Source organism: Pseudophryne corroboree, chromosome 6, assembly GCF_028390025.1.
Source record: "Pseudophryne corroboree isolate aPseCor3 chromosome 6, aPseCor3.hap2, whole genome shotgun sequence".
Lineage (NCBI taxonomy): Eukaryota > Metazoa > Chordata > Amphibia > Anura > Myobatrachidae > Pseudophryne > Pseudophryne corroboree.
Window position 1 is genome coordinate 730,449,713 of NC_086449.1, and position 21,636 is coordinate 730,471,348.

Genomic DNA, 21,636 nt, shown 5'->3' on the forward strand with positions numbered 1-21,636 from the left:
TACACCCTTCAGCCAGATTCTCTGATAATAGAATTACCTGGACAACCTCGTTTGACACCTCCAGCCCTATCTTGAATAGGGCCAACAGAGCTTTATGGCCAATCGTCTCCACGAACTCCAGTCTTCCTTTTAAACACACTACTCCAATGATGTGCTACAGGCGGGGACGTAACATCAGGGACTGGGTGGTCCATGCAGACATCACTGGCTTGTCTAAAGCCACTGGTGCCCAAGGGGGTGGGTCTTTTTTGACAAGGAAGCCGGGTTGCTATAGGTGCCTGGGCTGCACTACATGTGGCCATATGATTACAGGGGCATTTTTCGTTTTACCACTAACTGGAAGGAAGATCTCCATTCGTCATGTCCTAACTTGCACATCCACTCACATTATCTATCTCATCGTCTGCCCCCGTGGCCTGTGTTACGTAGGGAAGACAATCAGGACTCTACGGGAACGAATGGCACTGCACCGGTCTGCCATTAAGGCTGCACTTCTTGGTACGCCATCTGGCCAGCCAGTGGCTCGTCATTTCCAGGAAGCCAAGCATTCACTAAGGGACCTTAAACATTATCATTGACCACGTTCCCAAGACCCTACGGGGCGGAGACCGAGATGGCCAATTACTCCGCAAGGAGGCAACGTGGATCTTCAAACTTAACACCATCTCTCCAGCAGGGCTTAATGAGAGGATTGCCTGGAGCATCTTTGGCTGAATGGGAAGGAGAGCTCCCAGTTCCTTGGATGGGAAGGACTAACATTTGAGGCCCGTACCCCCCTAGTGAGGGAGTCTCGGCTCAGGGCCCACTGAGGTAGGCAGTCCATTAAGTGATGTGACCAGCCGACACAGGGTCGGGCTACATTTGCTATATGCCCTTGGCCCAGATAGAATACTGTAGTATACACTAGACCTCCTTCCTCAGCATGACACTTGATATTACTATTGAGCCACCTTCTGACTCTAAGCATGGGTGCAGTTAGGGTACACGCCCCGCATCTCTATGACTCCCCTTGGAAACATCAAAGTTCTCCCTCCTGATGACCTATCTTTCCCTGACCAAGGCGGTAGATTAGGTTCCTCTTAGCATGGTTTCGGTCCTTCTCTATTGGCATGGATCTATTAGTACCATGGTTGATTAGAGTTATTCACATTTTATGTGTACTATGTTCTGTTATTCTGCAGCTGCACATTTTCGTGGTGGTGAGAGTGTTCTGTCTCTTTTTTACAGCTCCTGAGCCTCTGCCCTGACGACGTGGTGAGTGAGTTGCCAGGTTACTGGCCGGCGGCGACGCGGGTTGCCTAGCAACAGACCAGCAGTGACGCGCCGAGGGCTTCACAACACGTCGTCTTCCTGCACCGCCCGGCGGCGGGGACGGAGGCGCGGGAGCTGTTCTGCACGGTGCTTGGCGGGCTTCTGTCTACAAATGGGTGAGTAATTTCTTTCCCTTCTTCTTTCACCTACACCTTGACAAAAGGGTTGGATTCCCCGAAACGTTGGTGGGGCGCGGGTGCGCGATGTAACCGAGTGCTAATACAAGCTTTTGAACTTAAGACCCTAAGTGCCGCAGTTTTTGTATCGTCTATATATACACACATATATAATTGCTAAGCATACGCTATTAGATAAAATGCATTTTATAGGACCCTACCAATATCATGGACATAGACTGAGATCTCACAGTGCATGTCACGTTATATCGGCGCTCTACCCCCGGGGAGAAGACATTTCCCGATTCTTTCCCATCTGAAGGAACAGGGGAATGTCCGTCAGCCGGCAGGGCATACACTGCCGAATGCTGCAGGCATGACACTTGAAAATATTAAATCTGAGGGACATGCTGGACGATCTGACATGCCCAACTGATAGATATTTTCGGGTTGATCTAACGCTGCAATTATCTGGCCTATCCGCTGATATCGGACAGCTCAGACAGATAATTGTACTGTGTATGCCTAGCATAAGCTTTGGATAATAATAAAAAAAATTGGTTTCACAACTGCTTCTAATTGTTCTTGCTTTCAGCTCTTAAAGTAATTCCTTCCCCCGATAGAGCTCCCTCTAATGGGGAGAGATCTGCTGATAACCTCATTCATACTGTGCAGGCGCCACATGCAACTGGTATTTAGCAACCACTCACCAGCCTACTGGAAGAAGGGGATGTAGTTGGAATCCCTGCGGTCGGAATCCCTAGGGTCAAAATACTGACACCGGAATCCCAACTGCCAGAATACCAGCAGCATTGCCACAGGTTGTCCCACTCCTTGGTGTCCACGACACCCATGGAGTAGGAATAGAACCTGTGGAGAGCAAAGCGAGCCACCGGGCCTGCAAGGGGCTTCGTTCCGCTTGCCCCCCTGCCGGCATTCTGACAGTCAGGATTCTGGCGTCTGTATTTTGACCGTAGGAGTTCCGACTCCTGGGATCCCGTACCTAATCCGGAAGAAGTCATGTGACTAGAGCAATGAGAAGGAGGGACAGTGGAGCAAAGTCCAAAAAGGCTGGTGGCTAAAACAAAACAGATTTAAGGTATTTGATATTTTTATGTTAAATGGCTTTGCTAAAGGCCCGTACACACTAGGCCAGTGGTTCCCAAACTTTTTGGAATCACAGCACCCTAGAGTATCAGAACTTTTTTCACAGCACCCCTAGGTCAAAATGTTTCTTATTGAGAAATTTAGAAAGAAATATTAAATGAAGTAAACTGTTTTTATATGTCAGGTTTATATGCCTAGGTTTAGTTATATGGTGGGGGACAGGATTTGCTTCTGTACACATTTTATGATTGGAAGCCACCAGCACTGGTTTTGCCTATTACATTGATCATAAATACTTTGAATTGGTCGCGGACCACCAATCCAAGGCATCCCTGTAAGTGGTCCGAGGCACCCCAGACACAGGAACCACTGCAGTGGACGATATAGTAAGCGATCTCGCTCATTTTTACCCCCGAGCGATATCGCCCAGTGTGTATGCTGCAGACGACGGTCGATGCACGGTCACAGGGGTCATTAACGACCCCCTCCGTCGGCTGCGCATGCAGCTCAATCTGATGATATAGTCTAGTGTGTATTCACCTTTAGAAATGCTAATGAGTCTAGCCTACTCCTTTAGAAAACAAAACCAGTACACAGCTTGCAAAATATTTTCTTTTTATTAGAATTTGTTTAAAAATGAAAAAAAGGCAAATGGGTGTACAAATAAAGGACAAAACAGGTACAGAACAGCAGTACAGGTTTTAAAGGAGAAATTGGCATGCAAGCAATATACACAGCTGCAGATTCTTAATGACAAGGAAAATAAAAATAAAAAAGTATAAAAAATAAAACAAAATAACCCGGAAAGTTATACTGCAGGAACACTGGCTGCAGCAATAGCTAGAGGCAAGCTAGAACAGAATTCCAGATATCTGGGCAAGGAAAGATCTAAACTAGACTGCTATGGACTCGAGCTGTTGTGGAACTATAAGTGCCAGCATGCATAGTTCTTAAAACAACTTGAGAACCACTTGCAGCCTGCTTACTTCAGATTCAGTGACCGTAAAAACTTAACACAATACAGAAATAAATATCCTATTAAAATTCTAATGTAAAACTTGGGCCTCATCATTAAAAATAACGTTCTGAAAAACATCTGGTCCCCAATCCAATGCTGCATTACCATATTACAGTATAATGTTGCATTCTAGGCTTTCCAGTGTCAACCTGACAGCAATTTTAAATATTTTATAAAACATTTTTTTTGGTCATCATTAGATTATGATGATTTCAGAGCCAACATCACGTCTCCTCTTAGAGCAAATACAACTTCTGGGTTTACCAGCATTAGCTGGTAAACCCAGACTGTACATAACACACACACACACCCAGCTGTGGATAACTTTCACATACTGTACATGTACACGTGCAAATATATTGTAAGTGCAAGTCATTTATCATCATAAAATATGAGAAAGCTTTTGGGAAGCATCATCATACATACGCATTCCTTTTAGATCAGGCCTGGCCAACCTGTGGTTCTCCAGCTGTTGTAAAACTACACATCCCAGCATGCCTTGCCACAGTTTTAGCATTCCCTAATAGCAAAACTGTGGCAGAGGATGCTGGGACTTGTAGTTTCACAACAGCTGGAGAGCCATAGGTTGGCCATGCCTGCTTTAGAAGAAACTGCCAAGAGCCTTTCCAAGCCTAAAATGGCTTCTCATGATGGACAAACCTGTATTCTAAATTGCTCAGTAATGGGATAAATGATGTAGATTAAGGATTAACAGTCTCCTAGGTAAAGTGAATCTGGTAGTATATATTATTCAGTGTGGGACTTGAGGACAATTTTTATACATTGCCACAGATTTCAAAGTATTTTTCATTAATTAAAATACACATTTATACATATTTATTAATTAAATACACATTTGAGTGACATTAAGTACTGAATCGGTTTTAATGAAAAAATAAGAGCATAGAAAGACATAGTAAAACACATTTTCTTTTAAATGCTTTCCAATCTTGTGTAAATATCATGGATGAAATTAAAGTGTACCTTGCGGTCTGCACGCTGTGGAGGTGATTAGTGGCTCCAAACAATATTCAGCCAATCACCTAGCAATGAATGATTAGCGTAACATACTGGTTCTTAGGGAATTAATACCCTGACTATTGGTTTAACCTCCACAGTCCCTTTGGCTTATATGATGTCATTTCCTGGCAAATTGGTACACTGGATTTTCAAACATGAGCTTAGCTCACAAAATGGCAAACTCCGAGATAAGCAAGAAACTGTTACATGTTATAGCTAACGGGTGATTAATAATTTGATAAGAATTTAATGAAGAGGCCCCGAAACGGAACACTGCGAACAACATAGGGTAACAATTATAGAGAAACTCACTTTTTTTTCTTTTCTTGCCATACACAGTTTATTATAAAAAAATAATCTATTCCTAGTTCAGATATCCATATTTACACATTGGTGAAGCAATTGTCAACAAATACTTACAGAAATATGTACAAAAAAACCCAGTTTACTGAAATTTTTAAAAGATAAAAATAGAAATGCAGCGATAAATTGAGTTTTCAGACTGATTTGCTTACAACAGTCCATAACACTTTCGAGAAATTGCTGTCCTCTTATCTTGTGAGATATTTACATACAAAGTTCAGACAAAATCATCATCTACAGGTAACGTGGTAATTTCCAGCATCTGTAGTAAGGAAAAAAAAAAAAAAAAAACCCAAACACTATTAATATCAAAACAGTAAAAAAAAACAACTTTAGAAAAAGAGGACCAGTTGCTTACACTGTGGAGGAAGACATTTATGGTTACTAGTTCGTAGGCTGCATTCCCCTTGAATAAACTAGCCCACAAAATGTCTGTCTCCAGTGTGTGGTAACCACATGTCCAATAACAACACAGCCCAACAACAACAAAAAAATAGTTGTTACCAAGGATATACCGTATGAACCAATTTAGAGTATTTTTGGTTTGCTGAATTAAAAATGAAAGTTTTTTTTTTTTTTTTGCAAATTGCCTCTAACTCTTGAGATAATGGATACCCTCAATCGGGTTCACTACGGCTGGCCGGCGGTCGGGCTCCCGGCGACCAGCATCCCGGCGCCGGGAGCCCGACCGCCGGCTTACCGACAGCTTGGCGAGCGCAAATGAGCCCCTTGCGGGCTCGCTGCGCTCGCCACGCTACGGGCACGGTGGCGCGCCACACTATTTTATTCTCCCTCTATGGGGGTCGTGGACCCCCACGAGGGAAAATAAGTGTCGGTATGCCGGCTGTCGGGCTCCCGGCGCCGGTATACTGAGCGCCGGGAGCCCGACCGCCGGCAAACAGAAGACCACCCCCTCAATCAATAGGGAACATAAACATAACCCCTGTATATGGAAGTCTACTGGAACATTCTAGAATGAGTCATGAAAATAGTCAGTTGACAGCTGAGCAGTTTGCGTTGTCTATTGTGTTCTTCTTGTTTCTTGTCCATGCATCTCAAAAATTAGAGCCAATCTAACAAAACAGATGTCATATTTGGAATCAGCACCACAGTTACCCCAAAATCACTCTAATATGAGTGTTGATCAGTGAAATTATTTTCCAATTTTTTTTATCTTATTAACAAGAGATTTGCTATTCCTTTATTTATAAATATTTAGTAGTATACGGTGCTCAAGTACGGAATGTATCCACTGCTTACAGCTAAATCCACTACTCAAACAAAAAATGACACGTGCTTGTATGGGCAGAATATGTAAAAAAATAAATAATAAAACCAAAAGTTTTGAAGTAACCCTTGTAAAAACAGCCACAAGCACATAACAACCCCCCTCCCGGAACTACTGAGGGAATAACTTGAGTGGTCACAAAATACAGCATCACAGACACTCACCATGTTAGTAGCTGCTTTGCCGCTGGACTTTAGGTCCTACACTTTGTGTCTCCTCTTCTAGGTTGTGACGTTTGCCAGAAGAAACTACAGAGTTCATAGTGTTCCTTGCTGTGGGGCAGAGGGTATACAGGACATTGTTAAAACGTATGGACACAAGCTTCTCAGTTCAGAAAACAGGACTGCATTTATTTGAGAGAGTTCTCCTGTTTTTTTAAAGTGGCAATCATTTACATGCCAAAATCAACCTGGTTTTGACATGTAACTGATCGCCACTTTAAAAAAAAACAAACCAACAAACCAGGAGCACTCACAAAATCTCTCACTTTCTGATTCTCACATCTTATCACATTCACCCCCAGGAGGGGTAGTATTCATGTGACCGGCAGCCGAGAGACCGACAGTCACATGACCTCCTCCACCATCCCGACCACTCACTATCCAGATGGTCGGCATGCCGACCAACAGGGACTATTTCCACTCGTGGGTGTCCACGACACCCATAGAGTGGGAATAGAACCCGTGGCGACGGCAGGTCGCCACCGAGCCCGCAGCGTAGCGAGCGCAGCAAGCCCGCAAGGGGCTTGCTGCACTCGCCCCTCCCCGCCGGGATCCCGGCGTCTGTATGCTGCCGGGATCCCGGCGTCTGTAAGCTGACCGGCGGTCTCCTGACCGCCGGTCAGCCGTACTGCACCCCCCAGGAGAGGTACTAATTAACAACAAACAATAGGGTTCCACTGTACTGAGATGAGGTGGTAGCTAAATGTATAGGTTACTGTATTCTCATTTACAATCATTCCAGCTGCTATTCAACAAGAATTGGAGAATATAACAGTAGATTTGATGCTTCTTCACAGAGTCATTTAATTTCAAACAAAACCATTAAGTACCTTGTAATAAGTAGGACTGCTGGCTGTCTCCATGGTTGTAATGCAGGATGCTGCTCCCTTGCCAGAATCCTAAGAGAAATGACATTCACTTAAGTTACAATTAAAGATTCAACGTTATTAAGCTCTATTCCATAAATGAGAAAAGTGAACTACTCATATGAATTTCATGGGAACGTCATTAAGCAGAATGTGGTCACATGACGGCTACTCCGTAGGACAATGATACAATGGTTAAACACTGGCTTCTGCATGAAGAGCATTAAATGACCAAGTTAACTAGTGAGCGGGGCCCAATATGATGGACGCAGTTCACAGTGCTGCTGCAGAGATGTGAGACTGTGCTAATGTAGCAGGAAGCGTCTGAGGGAAAAGAGATTCCTCCTGCCGGCATCACCAGCCTGAGTGCTGTTTCCTACTATACATCATCGGATCATCTGTGAGACCATTGGCTATAGGAGAAACCCTGCGATTGCTCAGATTGTTCCTCGCAGGTCCATAGCAGAGACCAGTAAGTCTGTGTTGGCAGATGCAAACTATAACCTCTGCACCTCCCAGGAACTCTGCCCAGCTCCGCCCACTCTCCGACTCTAAACAGGCTGTGACTCAGGGGGCACTGACGCAGGTCCTATTGTGCACATGCGGCTGTACAGCTAGACTTAATACATTTGCTCTGATTAGCCTTTTCATTGGCTGTTAAGGGTTAGAGACAAAAGTAATTTTCCCTTAGAAAGTTTATCCACCTTTTAGTTTGCAAGTTCACTAATCAGCATAGAGAGGAGGCAAATTAATGTAATACCTTGAACATTTCCATTTCCAGAAGAATTCTCTCCCTGGTTATTTGAATTGCTGGTAGAGTTTCCCTCATTAGTCCCCATTTGAGATGCTGCAAGGAAAACAGTATTATGTTATACAATAAAACTAAAACACAGATGTCCAATGAAAGTACTTTGCATGTTATATATACTCCCTTGTCTTTAGCTCAATTTATTCCTGCACTAAATGTCTTTGGTTTCATCTAAACTTTATAATCTACAAAGCTATTAAAGAACTATGATTACCTAGACAAAGCTGGAGCCCCCCATTTACACAGTAGGGAATAGTGACATCATCGATGGCACTTCCGGTGTGCAGACAACAGGAAACTTGAGCAGGTGATAGTTTACCTCCATTGTTGCTGCAGCCGGGTAAGTTGTCCCCTGCAGCATAACTCATAAGACCACCATTTCCATTCCCATTGGGATTTGAAGGCACTGATGCAAGGAGTCCTGGAAAAAACACAAATATATAGATAAATATTAACAAAGAATACATTTAACACAAAACAACAAAACTAATAAGCAATATAACACCACATGTAGCAAAAAGCCAGCCTATGTGATATGGTGGAGCTGACACGGAAAAATGTGTCAGCCACTTCTAAGTGAAATGCGTTCTGCTAGACTGCCACTTGAATTTGTTTCATTGCAATTAATGTAAAAATGCTATGAAACTCTAGATTGTTCCACATATTGAAGACGGGGGAGGGTTAACGCGATACAGTAGCCACCAGGACATGCAACAGATTACACTGTATCCAACCTACCAAGTCCTCTGTATCGAGAGAGCTGCTGGTAGATCTGCTTCATCCGTTCGATGTTCAGGCGACTGGCCTCAGCATGATTCACCATTGGTTTGGGATAATTTACCCCAATAATACATTTTGCAACTTTCTGCACTCCCTCTGGAGCATTCCAAGGATCGTAGATATACTTTGGTGGGAAACCTTTCAAAATCGGCAAGTAACGCCTTGGAAAGGTAAAGAAGGGGGGAAACAACAGAATTAGTGTCATGTTATGAAAATTTAAGCTTGTTAACAGTTCACCTGCTTACAGAGACCTACATAAACAGTCATTATCTCAACAGCAAAATACTAGTGTTTGAGGCTACAGATTAGTCCTTTTTTATAGTGTTTTTGGATTGCTCATGCCCAGAGCCTAGTGATTCTCATACAAGCTGGGGTTGGCCATCCAGTTACAGCACTTGTCATTATTAACTGCAAGTTTCAGCAACTGGAGCCTCAGGCAGAGCATGAATCAAATCGTACATTGCCTCCAACTGCCCATGTAGGCAGCGATGATCCAACTGAAGTAACCATGCCCTTTTGGAAATGACCATTCTGCCAAAAGATCAGAGGGTATATTCAACTGAAGTTGAAAACTGCAGTCTGTCGAAAAGACGGCAGTTTGACTTTTTTTGGTCGAATCCTGATTCGACATTCAATATTTTTCAAAAATTTTTCGACAAGTCGATAAATTTGACTTGTCGAAAAACACATGGATCGGCGGAATAGCTGCAGATCCACGTGTTAATGTCGAAAACGGGACCAAATCAGACAGGTTTTGGCCCCCTTTTCGACCATCTCAGTCCGACAACTGAGATGCGGACTCGGAGGAGGAAAGGAGGTGGGGGGGGGGGAGCAGCAGGGAGACGGGGGGACAGCCGGCGGGCATACAGGGAGATCAGCACTACAGTAGCGCTGCAGCTGGATGTCACTCACCCGGCCGACCTCACGGCAGCTTCCACACGGCTCTAGCACGCTGCTGGAGCCGGGTGGAAGCTGCCGTGAGGTCGGGCGGCTGAGAGACATCCTGCTGCAGCGCTACTGTAGCGCTGATCTCTCCTGTACACCGGGCGGATGCGCCCCCCCCCCGTGGCTCGCCCCCCCTCGCCTCCTCTGCGTCCCATCTTAAATTCGACTTGAAAAAGTTGAATTAAGATGGGGATTGAATAGGGGTTGTCGGATCCATTCCGACAAATATATGTCGGAATGGATCAGACTTTAATTGAATATACCCCCAGATCTTTAAAATCTGACAGAGCACTAGTGTATGGCCAGTTTGCTGTTTATTTCTAATTGTAATACAGAGATCCGTCAGCAAATAAAATTGGAAAGTCAGAGTAAACCAAGACAAAGCAAAGTCACATCTCAAACAACGACTATATCAGTGCTCTGTGTCTGAGCAATCTGGAAGGAAGGTAAAAAATAGTGTAACACAATTACCGAATGTAATCCCCATTGGGATCAGTTCTTCTTCCGAAACCAACTGGGCAGTAACAATGGAAAAACTGCTGGAAAAATGAGCTGCAGGACAACCACATCCAACTCCCAGCATTTACACTCCAGTCTGCATCCAGCAAAAGCTCTTCAAAGACCTGCACAAAGACATAAGATTAGCCTGAGTTAGTCCATTAAATGTGCCAACTGAATAAGAAAATATATGTAAGGATTAAAAAAAAAAAGAAAAAAAAAGAAAAAAAAAGAAAAGAAAAAAAGATTTTAAATCTACCGGTAAATCTTTTTCTCCTAGTCCGTAGAGGATGCTGGGGACTCCGTAAGGACCATGGGGGTATAGACGGGCTCCGCAGGAGACATGGGCACTATAAAGAAACTTTAGAATGGGTGTGCACTGGCTCCTCCCTCTATGCCCCTCCTCCAGACCTCAGTTAGAGAAACTGTGCCCAGAGGAGACGGACAGTACGAGGAAAGGATTTTTGTTAATCCAAGGGCAAGATTCATACCAGCCCACACCATCCCCACCGTATAACCTGGAATATACGCAACCAGTTAACAGTATGAACATAACAGTATCAGGCAAAGACTGATTTCAACTGTAACATAACCCTTATGCCTTATGTAAGCAATAACTATATACAAGCCTTGCAGAAAATAGTCCGCATTGGGACAGGCGCCCAGCATCCTCTACGGACTAGGAGAAAAAGATTTACCGGTAGGTTTAAAATCTTATTTTCTCTTACGTCCTAGAGGATGCTGGGGACTCCGTAAGGACCATGGGGTTTATACCAAAGCTCCAGACCGGGCGGGAGAGTGCGGACGACTCTGCAGCACCGACTGAGCAAACGCAAGGTCCTCATCAGCCAGGGTATCAAACTTATAGAACTTTGCAAAAGTGTTTGAACCCGACCAGGTAGCTGCTCGGCAAAGCTGTAAAGCCGAGACGCCTCGGGCAGCCGCCCAAGAAGAGCCCACCTTCCTAGTGGAATGGGCCTTTACCGAATTTGGTAACGGCAATCCAGCAGTAGAATGCGCCTGCCGAATCGTGTTACAGATTCAGCGAGCAATAGTCTGCTTTGAAGCAGGAGCGCTAAGTTTGTTGGCTGCATACAGGACAAACAGTGCCTCTGTTTTCCAAACCCGAGCAATCCTGGCTACATAGATTTTTAAGGCCCTGACTACATCAAGGGACTTGGAGTCCTCCAAGTCACCCGTAGCCACAGGCACCACAATAGGCTGGTTCATATGAAATGATGAAACCACCTTGGGCAAAAATTGAGGACGAGTCCTCAACTCCGCTCTATCCATATGGAAAATCAGATAGGGGCTCTTGTGAGACAAGGCCGCCAATTCGGACACCCGCCTCGCAGATGCCAAGGCCAACAACATGACCACCTTCCAAGTGAGAAATTTTAATTCAACAGTCTGAAGCGGTTCAAACCAGTGAGAGTTTAGGAACCGCAACACCACGTTAAGGTCCCATGGTGCCACTGGGGGCACAGAAGGAGGCTGGATGTGCAGCACTCCCTTTACAAAAGTCTGGACTTCTGGGAGAGAAGCCAATTCCTTCTGAAAGAAAATAGATAGGCTCCATTAAGGTACAGATTTCGGCCCTAACTTCAGGCCCATATCCACTCATGTCTGTAGAAAGTGGAGAAAACAGCCCAGATGGAAATCTTCCGTAGGAGCATTCTTGGCTTCACACCTACATACTTCCTCCAGATACGGTGATAATGTTTCGCCGTCACCTCCTTCCCAGCCTTTATCAGCGTAGGGATGACTTCTTCCGGAATACCTTTCCCAGCTAGGATTCGGTGTTCAACCGCCATGCCGTCAAACGTAACCGCGGTAAGTCTTGGAACACGCAGGGCCCCTGCTGCAACAGGTCCTCCCTGAGAGGAAGAGGCCACGGATCTTCTGTGAGCATTTCCTGAAGATCTGAATACCAGGCCCTTCGAGGCCAATCTGGAACAATGAGTATTGTCTGCACTCTTTTTCGTCTTATGATTCCCAATATTTTTGAGATGAGCGGAAGAGGAGGGAACACATAGACCGACTGAAACACCCATGGTGTCACCAGGGCGTCCACCGCTACTGCCTGAGGGTCCCTTGACCTGGCACAATACCTCCGAAGCTTCTTGTTGAGGCGTGACGCCATCATGTCTACTTGAGGAAGTCCCCACTCTCCTGGATGGAGATCGTGTCTGCTGAGGAAGTCTGCTTCCCAGTTGTCCACTCCCGGAATGAAGACTGCTGACAGAGCGCTTACGTGATTTTCCGCCCAGCAAAGAATCTTGGTGGCTTCCGCCATTGCCACTCTGCTCCTTGTCCCGCCTTGGCGGTTTACATGAGCCACGGCTGTGACGTTGTCTGCTTGAATCAGAACCGGTAGGTCGTGAAGAAGATTCTCCGCTTGTCGTAGGCCGTTGTATATGGCCCTCAATTCCAGTACGTTGATGTGTAGACAAGCCTCCTGGCTTGACCATGGTCCCTGAAAATTCCTTCCTTGTGTGACTGCTCCCCATCCTCGGAGGCTCGCGTCCGTGGTTATCAGAACCCAGTCTTGAATGCCGAACCTGCGACCCTCTAGAAGGTGAGCACTCTGCAGCCACCACAGGAGACACACCCTGGCCCTGGGGGACAGGCTTATCTTCTGATGTATTTGTAGATGGGACCTGGACCACTTGTCCAGAAAGTCCCACTGAAATGTCCTCGCATGAAACCTGCCGAAGGAGATGGCCTCGTAGGCTGCCACTATTTTTCCCAGAACTCGAGTGCATTGATGAACAGACGCTCTTTTTGGTTTTAGCAGGTCTCTGACCATGTTCTGGAGGTCCTGGGCTTTTTCCATTGGGAGAAAAAATAAGAATTTACTTACCGATAATTCTATTTCTCGTAGTCCGTAGTGGATGCTGGGACTCCGTCAGGACCATGGGGAATAGCGGCTCCGCAGGAGACAGGGCACAAAAGTAAAAGCTTTAGGATCAGGTGGTGTGCACTGGCTCCTCCCCCTATGACCCTCCTCCAAGCCTCAGTTAGGATACTGTGCCCGGACGAGCGTACACAATAAGGAAGGATTTTGAATCCCGGGTAAGACTCATACCAGCCACACCAATCACACTGTACAACCTGTGATCTGAACCCAGTTAACAGCATGATAACAGCGGAGCCTCTGAAAAGATGGCTCACAACAATAATAACCCGATTTTTGTAACAATAACTATGTACAAGTATTGCAGACAATCCGCACTTGGGATGGGCGCCCAGCATCCACTACGGACTACGAGAAATAGAATTATCGGTAAGTAAATTCTTATTTTCTCTGACGTCCTAGTGGATGCTGGGACTCCGTCAGGACAATGGGGATTATACCAAAGCTCCCAAACGGGCGGGAGAGTGCGGATGACTCTGCAGCACCGAATGAGAGAACTCCAGGTCCTCCTCAGCCAGGGTATCAAATTTGTAGAATTTTGCAAACGTGTTTGCTCCTGACCAAGTAGCAGCTCGGCAAAGTTGTAAAGCCGAGACCCCTCGGGCAGCCGCCCAAGATGAGCCCACCTTCCTTGTGAAAATAAGAATTTACTTACCGATAATTCTATTTCTCGGAGTCCGTAGTGGATGCTGGGGTTCCTGAAAGGACCATGGGGAATAGCGGCTCCGCAGGAGACAGGGCACAAAAAAGTAAAGCTTTTACCAGATCAGGTGGTGTGCACTGGCTCCTCCCCCCATGACCCTCCTCCAGACTCCAGTTAGGTACTGTGCCCGGACGAGCGTACACAATAAGGGAGGCAATTTGAATCCCGGGTAAGACTCATACCAGCCACACCAATCACACCGTACAACTTGTGATCTAAACCCAGTTAACAGTATGATAACAGAAAGAGCCTCTTAAAGATGGCTCCTTAACAATATAACCCGAATTTGTTAACAATAACTATGTACAGTATTGCAGATAATCCGCACTTGGGATGGGCGCCCAGCATCCACTACGGACTCCGAGAAATAGAATTATCGGTAAGTAAATTCTTATTTTCTCTATCGTCCTAAGTGGATGCTGGGGTTCCTGAAAGGACCATGGGGATTATACCAAAGCTCCCAAACGGGCGGGAGAGTGCGGATGACTCTGCAGCACCGAATGAGAGAATTCCAAGTCCTCTTTTGCCAGGGTATCAAATTTGTAGAATTTTACAAACGTGTTTTCCCCCGACCACGTAGCTGCTCGGCAGAATTGTAATGCCGAGACCCCTCGGGCAGCCGCCCAAGATGAGCCCACCTTCCTTGTGGAATGGGCCTTAACAGATTTAGGCTGTGGCAGGCCTGCCACAGAATGAGCAAGTTGAATTGTGTTACAAATCCAACGAGCAATCGTCTGCTTAGAAGCAGGGGCACCCAACTTGTTGGGTGCATATAGTATCAACAGCGAGTCAGATTTTCTGACTTCAGCCGTCCTTGAAATGTATATTTTTAAGGCTCTGACAACGTCCAACAACTTGGAGTCCTCCAAGTCGCCAGTGGCCGCAGGCACCACAATAGGTTGGTTCAGGTGAAACGCTGATACCACCTTAGGGAGAAAATGCGGACGAGTCCTCAGTTCTGCCCTATCCGAATGGAAGATTAGATAAGGGCTTTTATAAGATAAAGCCGCCAATTCAGATACTCTCCTGGCGGAAGCCAGGGCCAGTAACATAGTCACTTTCCATGTGAGATATTTAAAATCCACCTTTTTCAATGGTTCAAACCAATGGGATTTGAGGAAATCTAAAACTACATTTAGATCCCACGGTGCCACCGGAGGCACCACAGGAGGCTGTATATGCAGTACTCCTTTAACAAAAGTCTGTACCTCAGGAACTGAGGCCAATTCTTTTTGGAAGAATATTGACAGGGCCGAAATTTGAACCTTAATAGATCTCAATTTGAGACCCATAGACAATCCTGATTGTAGGAAATGTAGGAAACGACCCAGTTGAAATTCCTCCGTCGGAACACTCCGATCCTCGCACCCCGCGACATATTTTCGCCAAATGCGGTGATAATGTTTCGCGGTGACTTCCTTCCTTGCCTTAATCAAGGTAGGAATGACTTCTTCTGGAATGCCTTTCCCTTTTAGGATCTGGCGTTCAACCGCCATGCCGTCAAACGCAGCCGCGGTAAGTCTTGAAAGAGACAGGGACCCTGTTGTAGCAGGTCCCTTCTCAGAAGTAGAGGGCACGGGTCGTCCGTGACCAACTCTTGAAGTTCCGGGTACCAAGTCCTTCTTGGCCAATCCGGAGCCACTAGTATTGTTCTTACTCCTCTTCACCGTATAATCTTCAATACCTTTGGTATGAGAGGCAGAGGAGGAAACACATATACTGATTTGTACACCCAAGGTGTTACCAGTGCGTCCACAGCTATTGCCTGTGGATCTCTTGACCTGGCGCAATACTTGTCCAGTTTCTTGTTGAGGCGAGACGCCATCATGTCTACCATTGGTCTTTCCCAACAGTTTATTAGCATGTGGAAGACTTCTGGATGAAGACCCCACTCTCCCGGGTGAATATCGTGTCTGCTGAGGAAGTCTGCTTCCCAGTTGTCCACGCCCGGGAAGAACACTGCTGACAGTGCTATTACGTGATTCTCCGCCCAGCGAAGAATCTTGGCAGCTTCTGCCATTGCACTCCTGCTTCTTGTGCCGCCCTGTCTGTTTACATGGGCGACCGCCGTAATGTTGTCCGACTGAATCAACACCGGTTTTCCTTGCAGGAGTGGTTCCGCCTGGCTTAGAGCATTTTAGATTGCTCTTAGTACCAGAATGTTTATGTGAAGAGACTTTTCCAGGTTCGTCCATACCCCCTGGAAGTTTCTTCCTTGTGTGACTGCTCCCCAGCCTCTCAGGCTGGCGTCCGTGGTCACCAGGATCAAATCCTGTATGCCGAATCTGCGGCCCTCCAATAGATGAGCCTTTTGCAACCACCACAGAAGATATACCCTTGTCCTTGGCGACAGGGTTATTCGCAGGTGCATCTGAGGATGCGACCCTGACCATTTGTCCAACAGATCCCTTTGGAAAATTCTTGCATGGAATCTGCCGAATGGAATTGCTTCGTAAAAAGCCACCATTTTTCCCAGGACTCTTGTGCATTGATGTACAGACACCTTTCCTGGTTTTAGGAGGTTCCTGACAGGTCGGATAACTCCTTGGCTTTTTCCTCGGGAAGAAAAACCTTTTTCTGAACCGTGTCCAGAATCATCCCTAGGAACAGCAGACGTATCGTCGGAAAACAGCTGCGATTCTTGGAATATTTAGAATCCAGTCGTGCCGTTGAAGAACTACTTTAGATAGTGCTCTTCCGACCTCCAACTGTTCTCTGGAACTTGCCCTTTTTAGGTCGTGCAAGTAAGGGATAATTTAGATGCCTTTTTTCTTTGAAGAAACATCTTTTCGGCCATTACCTTGGTAAAAAGGCCCGGGGTGCCGTGGATAATTTAAACGGCATCGTCTGAAACTGATATTGACAGTTCTGTACCACGAACCAGAGGTACCCTTGATGAGAAGGACAAAATTTGGACATGGAGGTAATCCTTGATGTCCAGGGACACCATATAGTCCCCTTTTTTCCGGTTCGCTATCACTGCTCTGAGTGACTTTATCTCGATTTGAACCTTTTATGTAAGTGTTCAAAACATTTTAGATTTAGACTATGTGTCACCAAGCCGTCTGGCTTCAGTACCACAATATAGTGTGTAAAAATAATACCCTTTTCCTTGTCGTAGGAGGGGTACTTTGATTATCACCTGCTGGATATACAGCTTGTGAATTTTTTCCAATGCTGCCTCCCTGTCGGAGGGAGCCGTTGGTAAAGCAGACTTCAGGAACCTGCGAGGAGAAGATGTCTCGACTCTCCAATCTTTACCCCTGGGATAATACTCGTACGATCTAGGGGTCAACTTGCGAGTGATCCCACTGCGCCCTGAGACTCTTGAGACTACCCCCCCACCTTGAGTCCGCTTGCACGGCCCCAGCGTCATGCTGAGGACTTGGCAGACGCGGTGGAGGGCTTCTTTTCCTGGGAAAGGGCTGCCTGCTGCAGTCTACTTCCCTTACCTCTATGTCTGGGCAGATATGACTGGCCTTTTGCCTGCATGCCCTCATGGGAAAGGAAAGATTGAGGCTGAAAAGACGGTGTCTTTTTTAGCTGAGATGTAACTTGGGGTAAAAAGGGTTGGATTTCCCAGCTGTTGCTGTGGTCCCCAGGTCCGATGGACCGACCCCCAAATAACTCCTTCCCTTTATACAGCAATACTTCCATCTGCCGTATGGGATCTGTATCACCTGACCACTGTCGTGTCCCTGACATCTTCTGGGAGATATGGACAACGCACTTATCTTGATGCCAGAGAGCAAATATCCCTCTGTGCATCTCACATACGTATATATAGAATGCATCCTAGTAAATGCTCTACATGAATAAAATATTTTCAGTCAGGGAATCCGACCAAGCCAACCCAGCACTGCATCTCCAGGCTGATGGCGATCGCTGGTCGCAGTATAACCACCGTATGTGTGTATATACTTTTTAGGATATTTTTCCAGCTTCCTATCAGCTGGCTCCTTGAGGGCGGCCGTATCTGGAGACGGTAACGCCACTTGATAAGCGTGTGAGCGCCTTATCACCCTAAGGGGTGTTTCCCAACGTACCCTAATTTCTGGCGGGAAAGGGTATAACGCCAATATTTGCTATCGGGGTAACCCTACGCATCATCACACACTTCATTTTATTTTATCTGATTCAGGAAAAACTACAGGTAGTTTTTTCACTCCCACATAATACCCTTTCTTGTGGTACTTGTAGTATCAGAAACACGTAACACCTCCTTCATTGCCCTTAACGTGTGGCCCTAATGAGAAATACGTTTGTTTATTCACCGTCGACACTGTATTCAGTGTCCGTGTCTGTGTCTGTGTCGACCGACTGAGGTAAATGGGCGTTTTTAAAACCCCTGACGGTGTTTCTGAGACGCCTGGACCGGTCCTAATAGATTGTCGGCCGTCTCATGTCGTCAACCGACCTTGCAGCGTGTTGACATTCTCACGTAATTCTCTAAATAAGCCATCCATTCCGGTGTCGACTCCCTAGAGAGTGACATCACCATTACAGGCAATTTCTCCGCCTCCTCACCAACATCGTCCTCATACATGTCGACACACACGTACCGACACACAGCACACACACCGGGAATGCTCTGACAGAGGACAGGACCCACTAGCCCTTTGGGGAGACAGAGGGAGAGTCTGCCAGCACACACCAAAAACGCTATAATTATATAGGGACAACCTTATATAAGTGTTTCTCCCTTATAGCATCTTTTATATATATACAATATCGCCAAAATCAGTGCCCCCACTCTCTGTTTTAACCCTGTTTCTGTAGTGCAGTGCAGGGGAGAGCCTGGGAGCCTTCTCTCCAGCTTTTCTGTGAGAGAAAATGGCGCTGTGTGCCGAGGAGATAGGCCCCGCCCCTTTTTCGGCGGGCTCGTCTCCCGCTATTTTTGAAGTTAGGCAGGGGTTAAATATCTCCATATAGCCTCTGTGGGCTATATGTGAGGTATTTTTTGCCTCTAATAAGGTTTTTATTTGCCTCTCAGAGCGCCCCCCCCAGCGCTCTGCACCCTCAGTGACTGTTGTGTGAAGTGTGCTGAGAGGAAAATGGCGCACAGCTGCAGTGCTGTGCGCTACCTTTATGAAGACTCAGGAGTCTTCAGCCGCCGATTTTGGACCTCTTCTCTCTTCAGCGTCTGCAAGGGGGCCGGCGGCGCGGCTCCGGTGACCATCCAGGCTGTACCTGTGATCGTCCCTCTGGAGCTAGTGTCCAGTAGCCAAGCAGCAAATCCACTCTGCACGCAGGTGAGTTCACTACTTCTCCCCTAAGTCCCTCGTTGCAGTGATCCTGTTGCCAGCAGGACTCACTGTAAAGTAAAAAACCTAAGCTAAACTTTCTCTAAGCAGCTCTTTAGGAGAGCCACCTAGATTGCACCCTTCTCGTTCGGGCACAAAATCTAACTGGAGTCTGGAGGAGGGTCATGGGGGGAGGAGCCAGTGCACACCACCTGATCTGGTAAAAGCTTTACTTTTTTGTGCCCTGTCTCCTGCGGAGCCGCTATTCCCCATGGTCCTTTCAGGAACCCCAGCATCCACTTAGGACGATAGAGAAATGGGCATTTACATATTTTGGCTGTGGCAGGCCTGCCACAGAATGTGCAAGCTGAATTGTACTACACATCCAACTAGCAATCGTCTGCTTAGAAGCAAGAGCACCCAGTTTGTTGGGTGCATACAGGATAACAGCAAGTCAGTTTTCCTGACTCCAGCCGTCCTGGAAACCTATATTTTCAGGGCCCTGACAACATCTAGCAACTTGGAGTCCTCCAAGTCCCTAATAGCCGCAGGTACCACAATAAACTGGTTCAGGTGAAACGCTGACACCACCTTAGGGAGAAACTGGGGACGAGTCCGCAGCTCTGCCCTGTCCGAATGGACAATCAGATATGGGCTTTTGTGAGACAAAGCCACCAATTCTGACACTCGCCTGGCCGAGGCCAGGGCCAATCGCATGGTCACTTTTCATGTGAGATATTTCAAATCCACAGATTTGAGCGGTTTAAAATGTGATTTGAGGAATCCCAGAACTACGTTGAGATCCCACAGTGCCACTGGAGGCACAAAAGGGGGTTGTATATGCAGTACTCCCTTGACAAACTTCTGGACTTCAGGAAGTGAAGCCAATTCTTTCTAGAAGAAAATTGACAGGGCCGAAATTTGAACCTTAATGGACCCCAATTTGAGGCCCATAGACACTCCTGTTTGCAGGAAATGCAGGAATCGACCGAGTTGAAATTTCTTCGTGGGGCCTTCCTGGCCTCACACCACGCAACATATTTTCGCCACATGTGGTGAAAATGTTGTGCGGTCACCTCCTTCCTGGCTTTGACCAGGGTAGGAATGACCTCTTCCGGAATGCCTTTTTCCCTTAGGATCCGGCGTTCCACCGCCATGCCGTCAAACGCAGCCGCGGTAAGTCTTGGAACAGACATGGTACTTGCTGAAGCAAGTCCCTTCTTAGCGGCAGAGGCCATGAGTCCTCTGTGAGCATTTCTTGAAGTTCCGGGTACCAAGTCCTTCTTGGCCAATCCGGAGCCACGAGTATAGTTCTTACTCCTCTACGTCTTATAATTCTCAGTACCTTGGGTATGAGAAGCAGAGGAGGGAACACATACACCGACTGGTACACCCACTGTGTTACCAGAACGTCCACAGCTATTGCCTGAGGGTCTCTTGACCTGGCGCAATACCTGTCCAGTTTTTTGTTCAGGCGGGACGCCATCATGTCCACCTTTGGTCTTTCCCAACGGTTCACAATCATGTGGAAGACTTCCCGATGAAGTCCCCACTCTCCCGGGTGGAGGTCGTGCCTGCTGAGGAAGTCTGCTTCCCAGTTGTCCACTCCCGGAATGAACACTGCTGACAGTGCTATCCCATGATTTTCCGCCCAGCGAAGAATCTTTGCAGTTTCTGCCATTTCCCTCCTGCTTCTTGTGCCGCCCTGTCTGTTTACGTGGGCGACTGCCGTGATGTTGTCCCACTGGATCAATACCGGCTGACCTTGAAGCAGAGGTCTTGCTAAGCTTAGAGCATTGTTTTATGTGGAGAGAAGTCTCCAGACTTGATCACACTCCCTGGAAATTTTTTTCCCTGTGTGACTGCTCCCCAGCCTCTCCGGCTGGCATCCGTGGTCACCAGGACCCAGTCCTGAATGCCGAATCTGCGGCCCTTTAGTAGATGAGCACTCTGCAGCCACCGCAGAAGAAACACCCTTGTCCTTGGAGACAGGGTTATCCGCTGATGCATCTGAAGATGCGATCCGGACCATTTTTCCAGCAGATCCCACTGAAAAGTTCTTGCGTGAAATCTGCCGAATGGAATCGCTTCGTAAGAAGCCACCATTTTTCCCAGGACCCTTGTGCAATGATGCACTGACACTTTTCCTGGTTTTAGGAGGTTCCTGACTAGCTCGGATAACTCCCTTGCTTTCTTCTCCGGGAGAAACACCCTTTTCTGGACTGTGTCCAGAATCATCCCTAGGAACAGCAAATTGTCGTCGGAAACAGCTGCGGTTTTGGAATATTTAGAATCCACCCATGCTGTCGTAGAACTACTTGAGATAGTGCTACTCCGACCTCCAACTGTTCTCTGGACCTTGCTCTTATCAGGATATCGTCCATTTTCTTTGAAGAAGAATCATAATTTCGGCCATTACCTTGGTAAAGACC

At 46.6% G+C, this 21,636-nt stretch overlaps 1 protein-coding gene across 1 annotated transcript in view; it reads right to left on the minus strand.

Moving 5' to 3' along the window:
* Window positions 1–3,132: 3,132 nt before the first annotated feature.
* Window positions 3,133–21,636, minus strand: part of CRY1 (cryptochrome circadian regulator 1) — a 70,290-nt gene continuing 51,786 nt past the window's right edge. Inside the window, exons 8-14 of the mRNA XM_063928453.1 lie at window positions 10,315–10,466; window positions 8,857–9,059; window positions 8,438–8,539; window positions 8,071–8,157; window positions 7,275–7,343; window positions 6,388–6,495; window positions 3,133–5,197 (exon numbers count right to left, since the gene is read on the minus strand). Coding sequence (XP_063784523.1) covers window positions 6,392–6,495; window positions 7,275–7,343; window positions 8,071–8,157; window positions 8,438–8,539; window positions 8,857–9,059; window positions 10,315–10,466 — 717 coding nt within the window. The 3' untranslated portion in view covers window positions 3,133–5,197; window positions 6,388–6,391. The remainder of the gene's footprint in view (window positions 5,198–6,387; window positions 6,496–7,274; window positions 7,344–8,070; window positions 8,158–8,437; window positions 8,540–8,856; window positions 9,060–10,314; window positions 10,467–21,636) is intronic.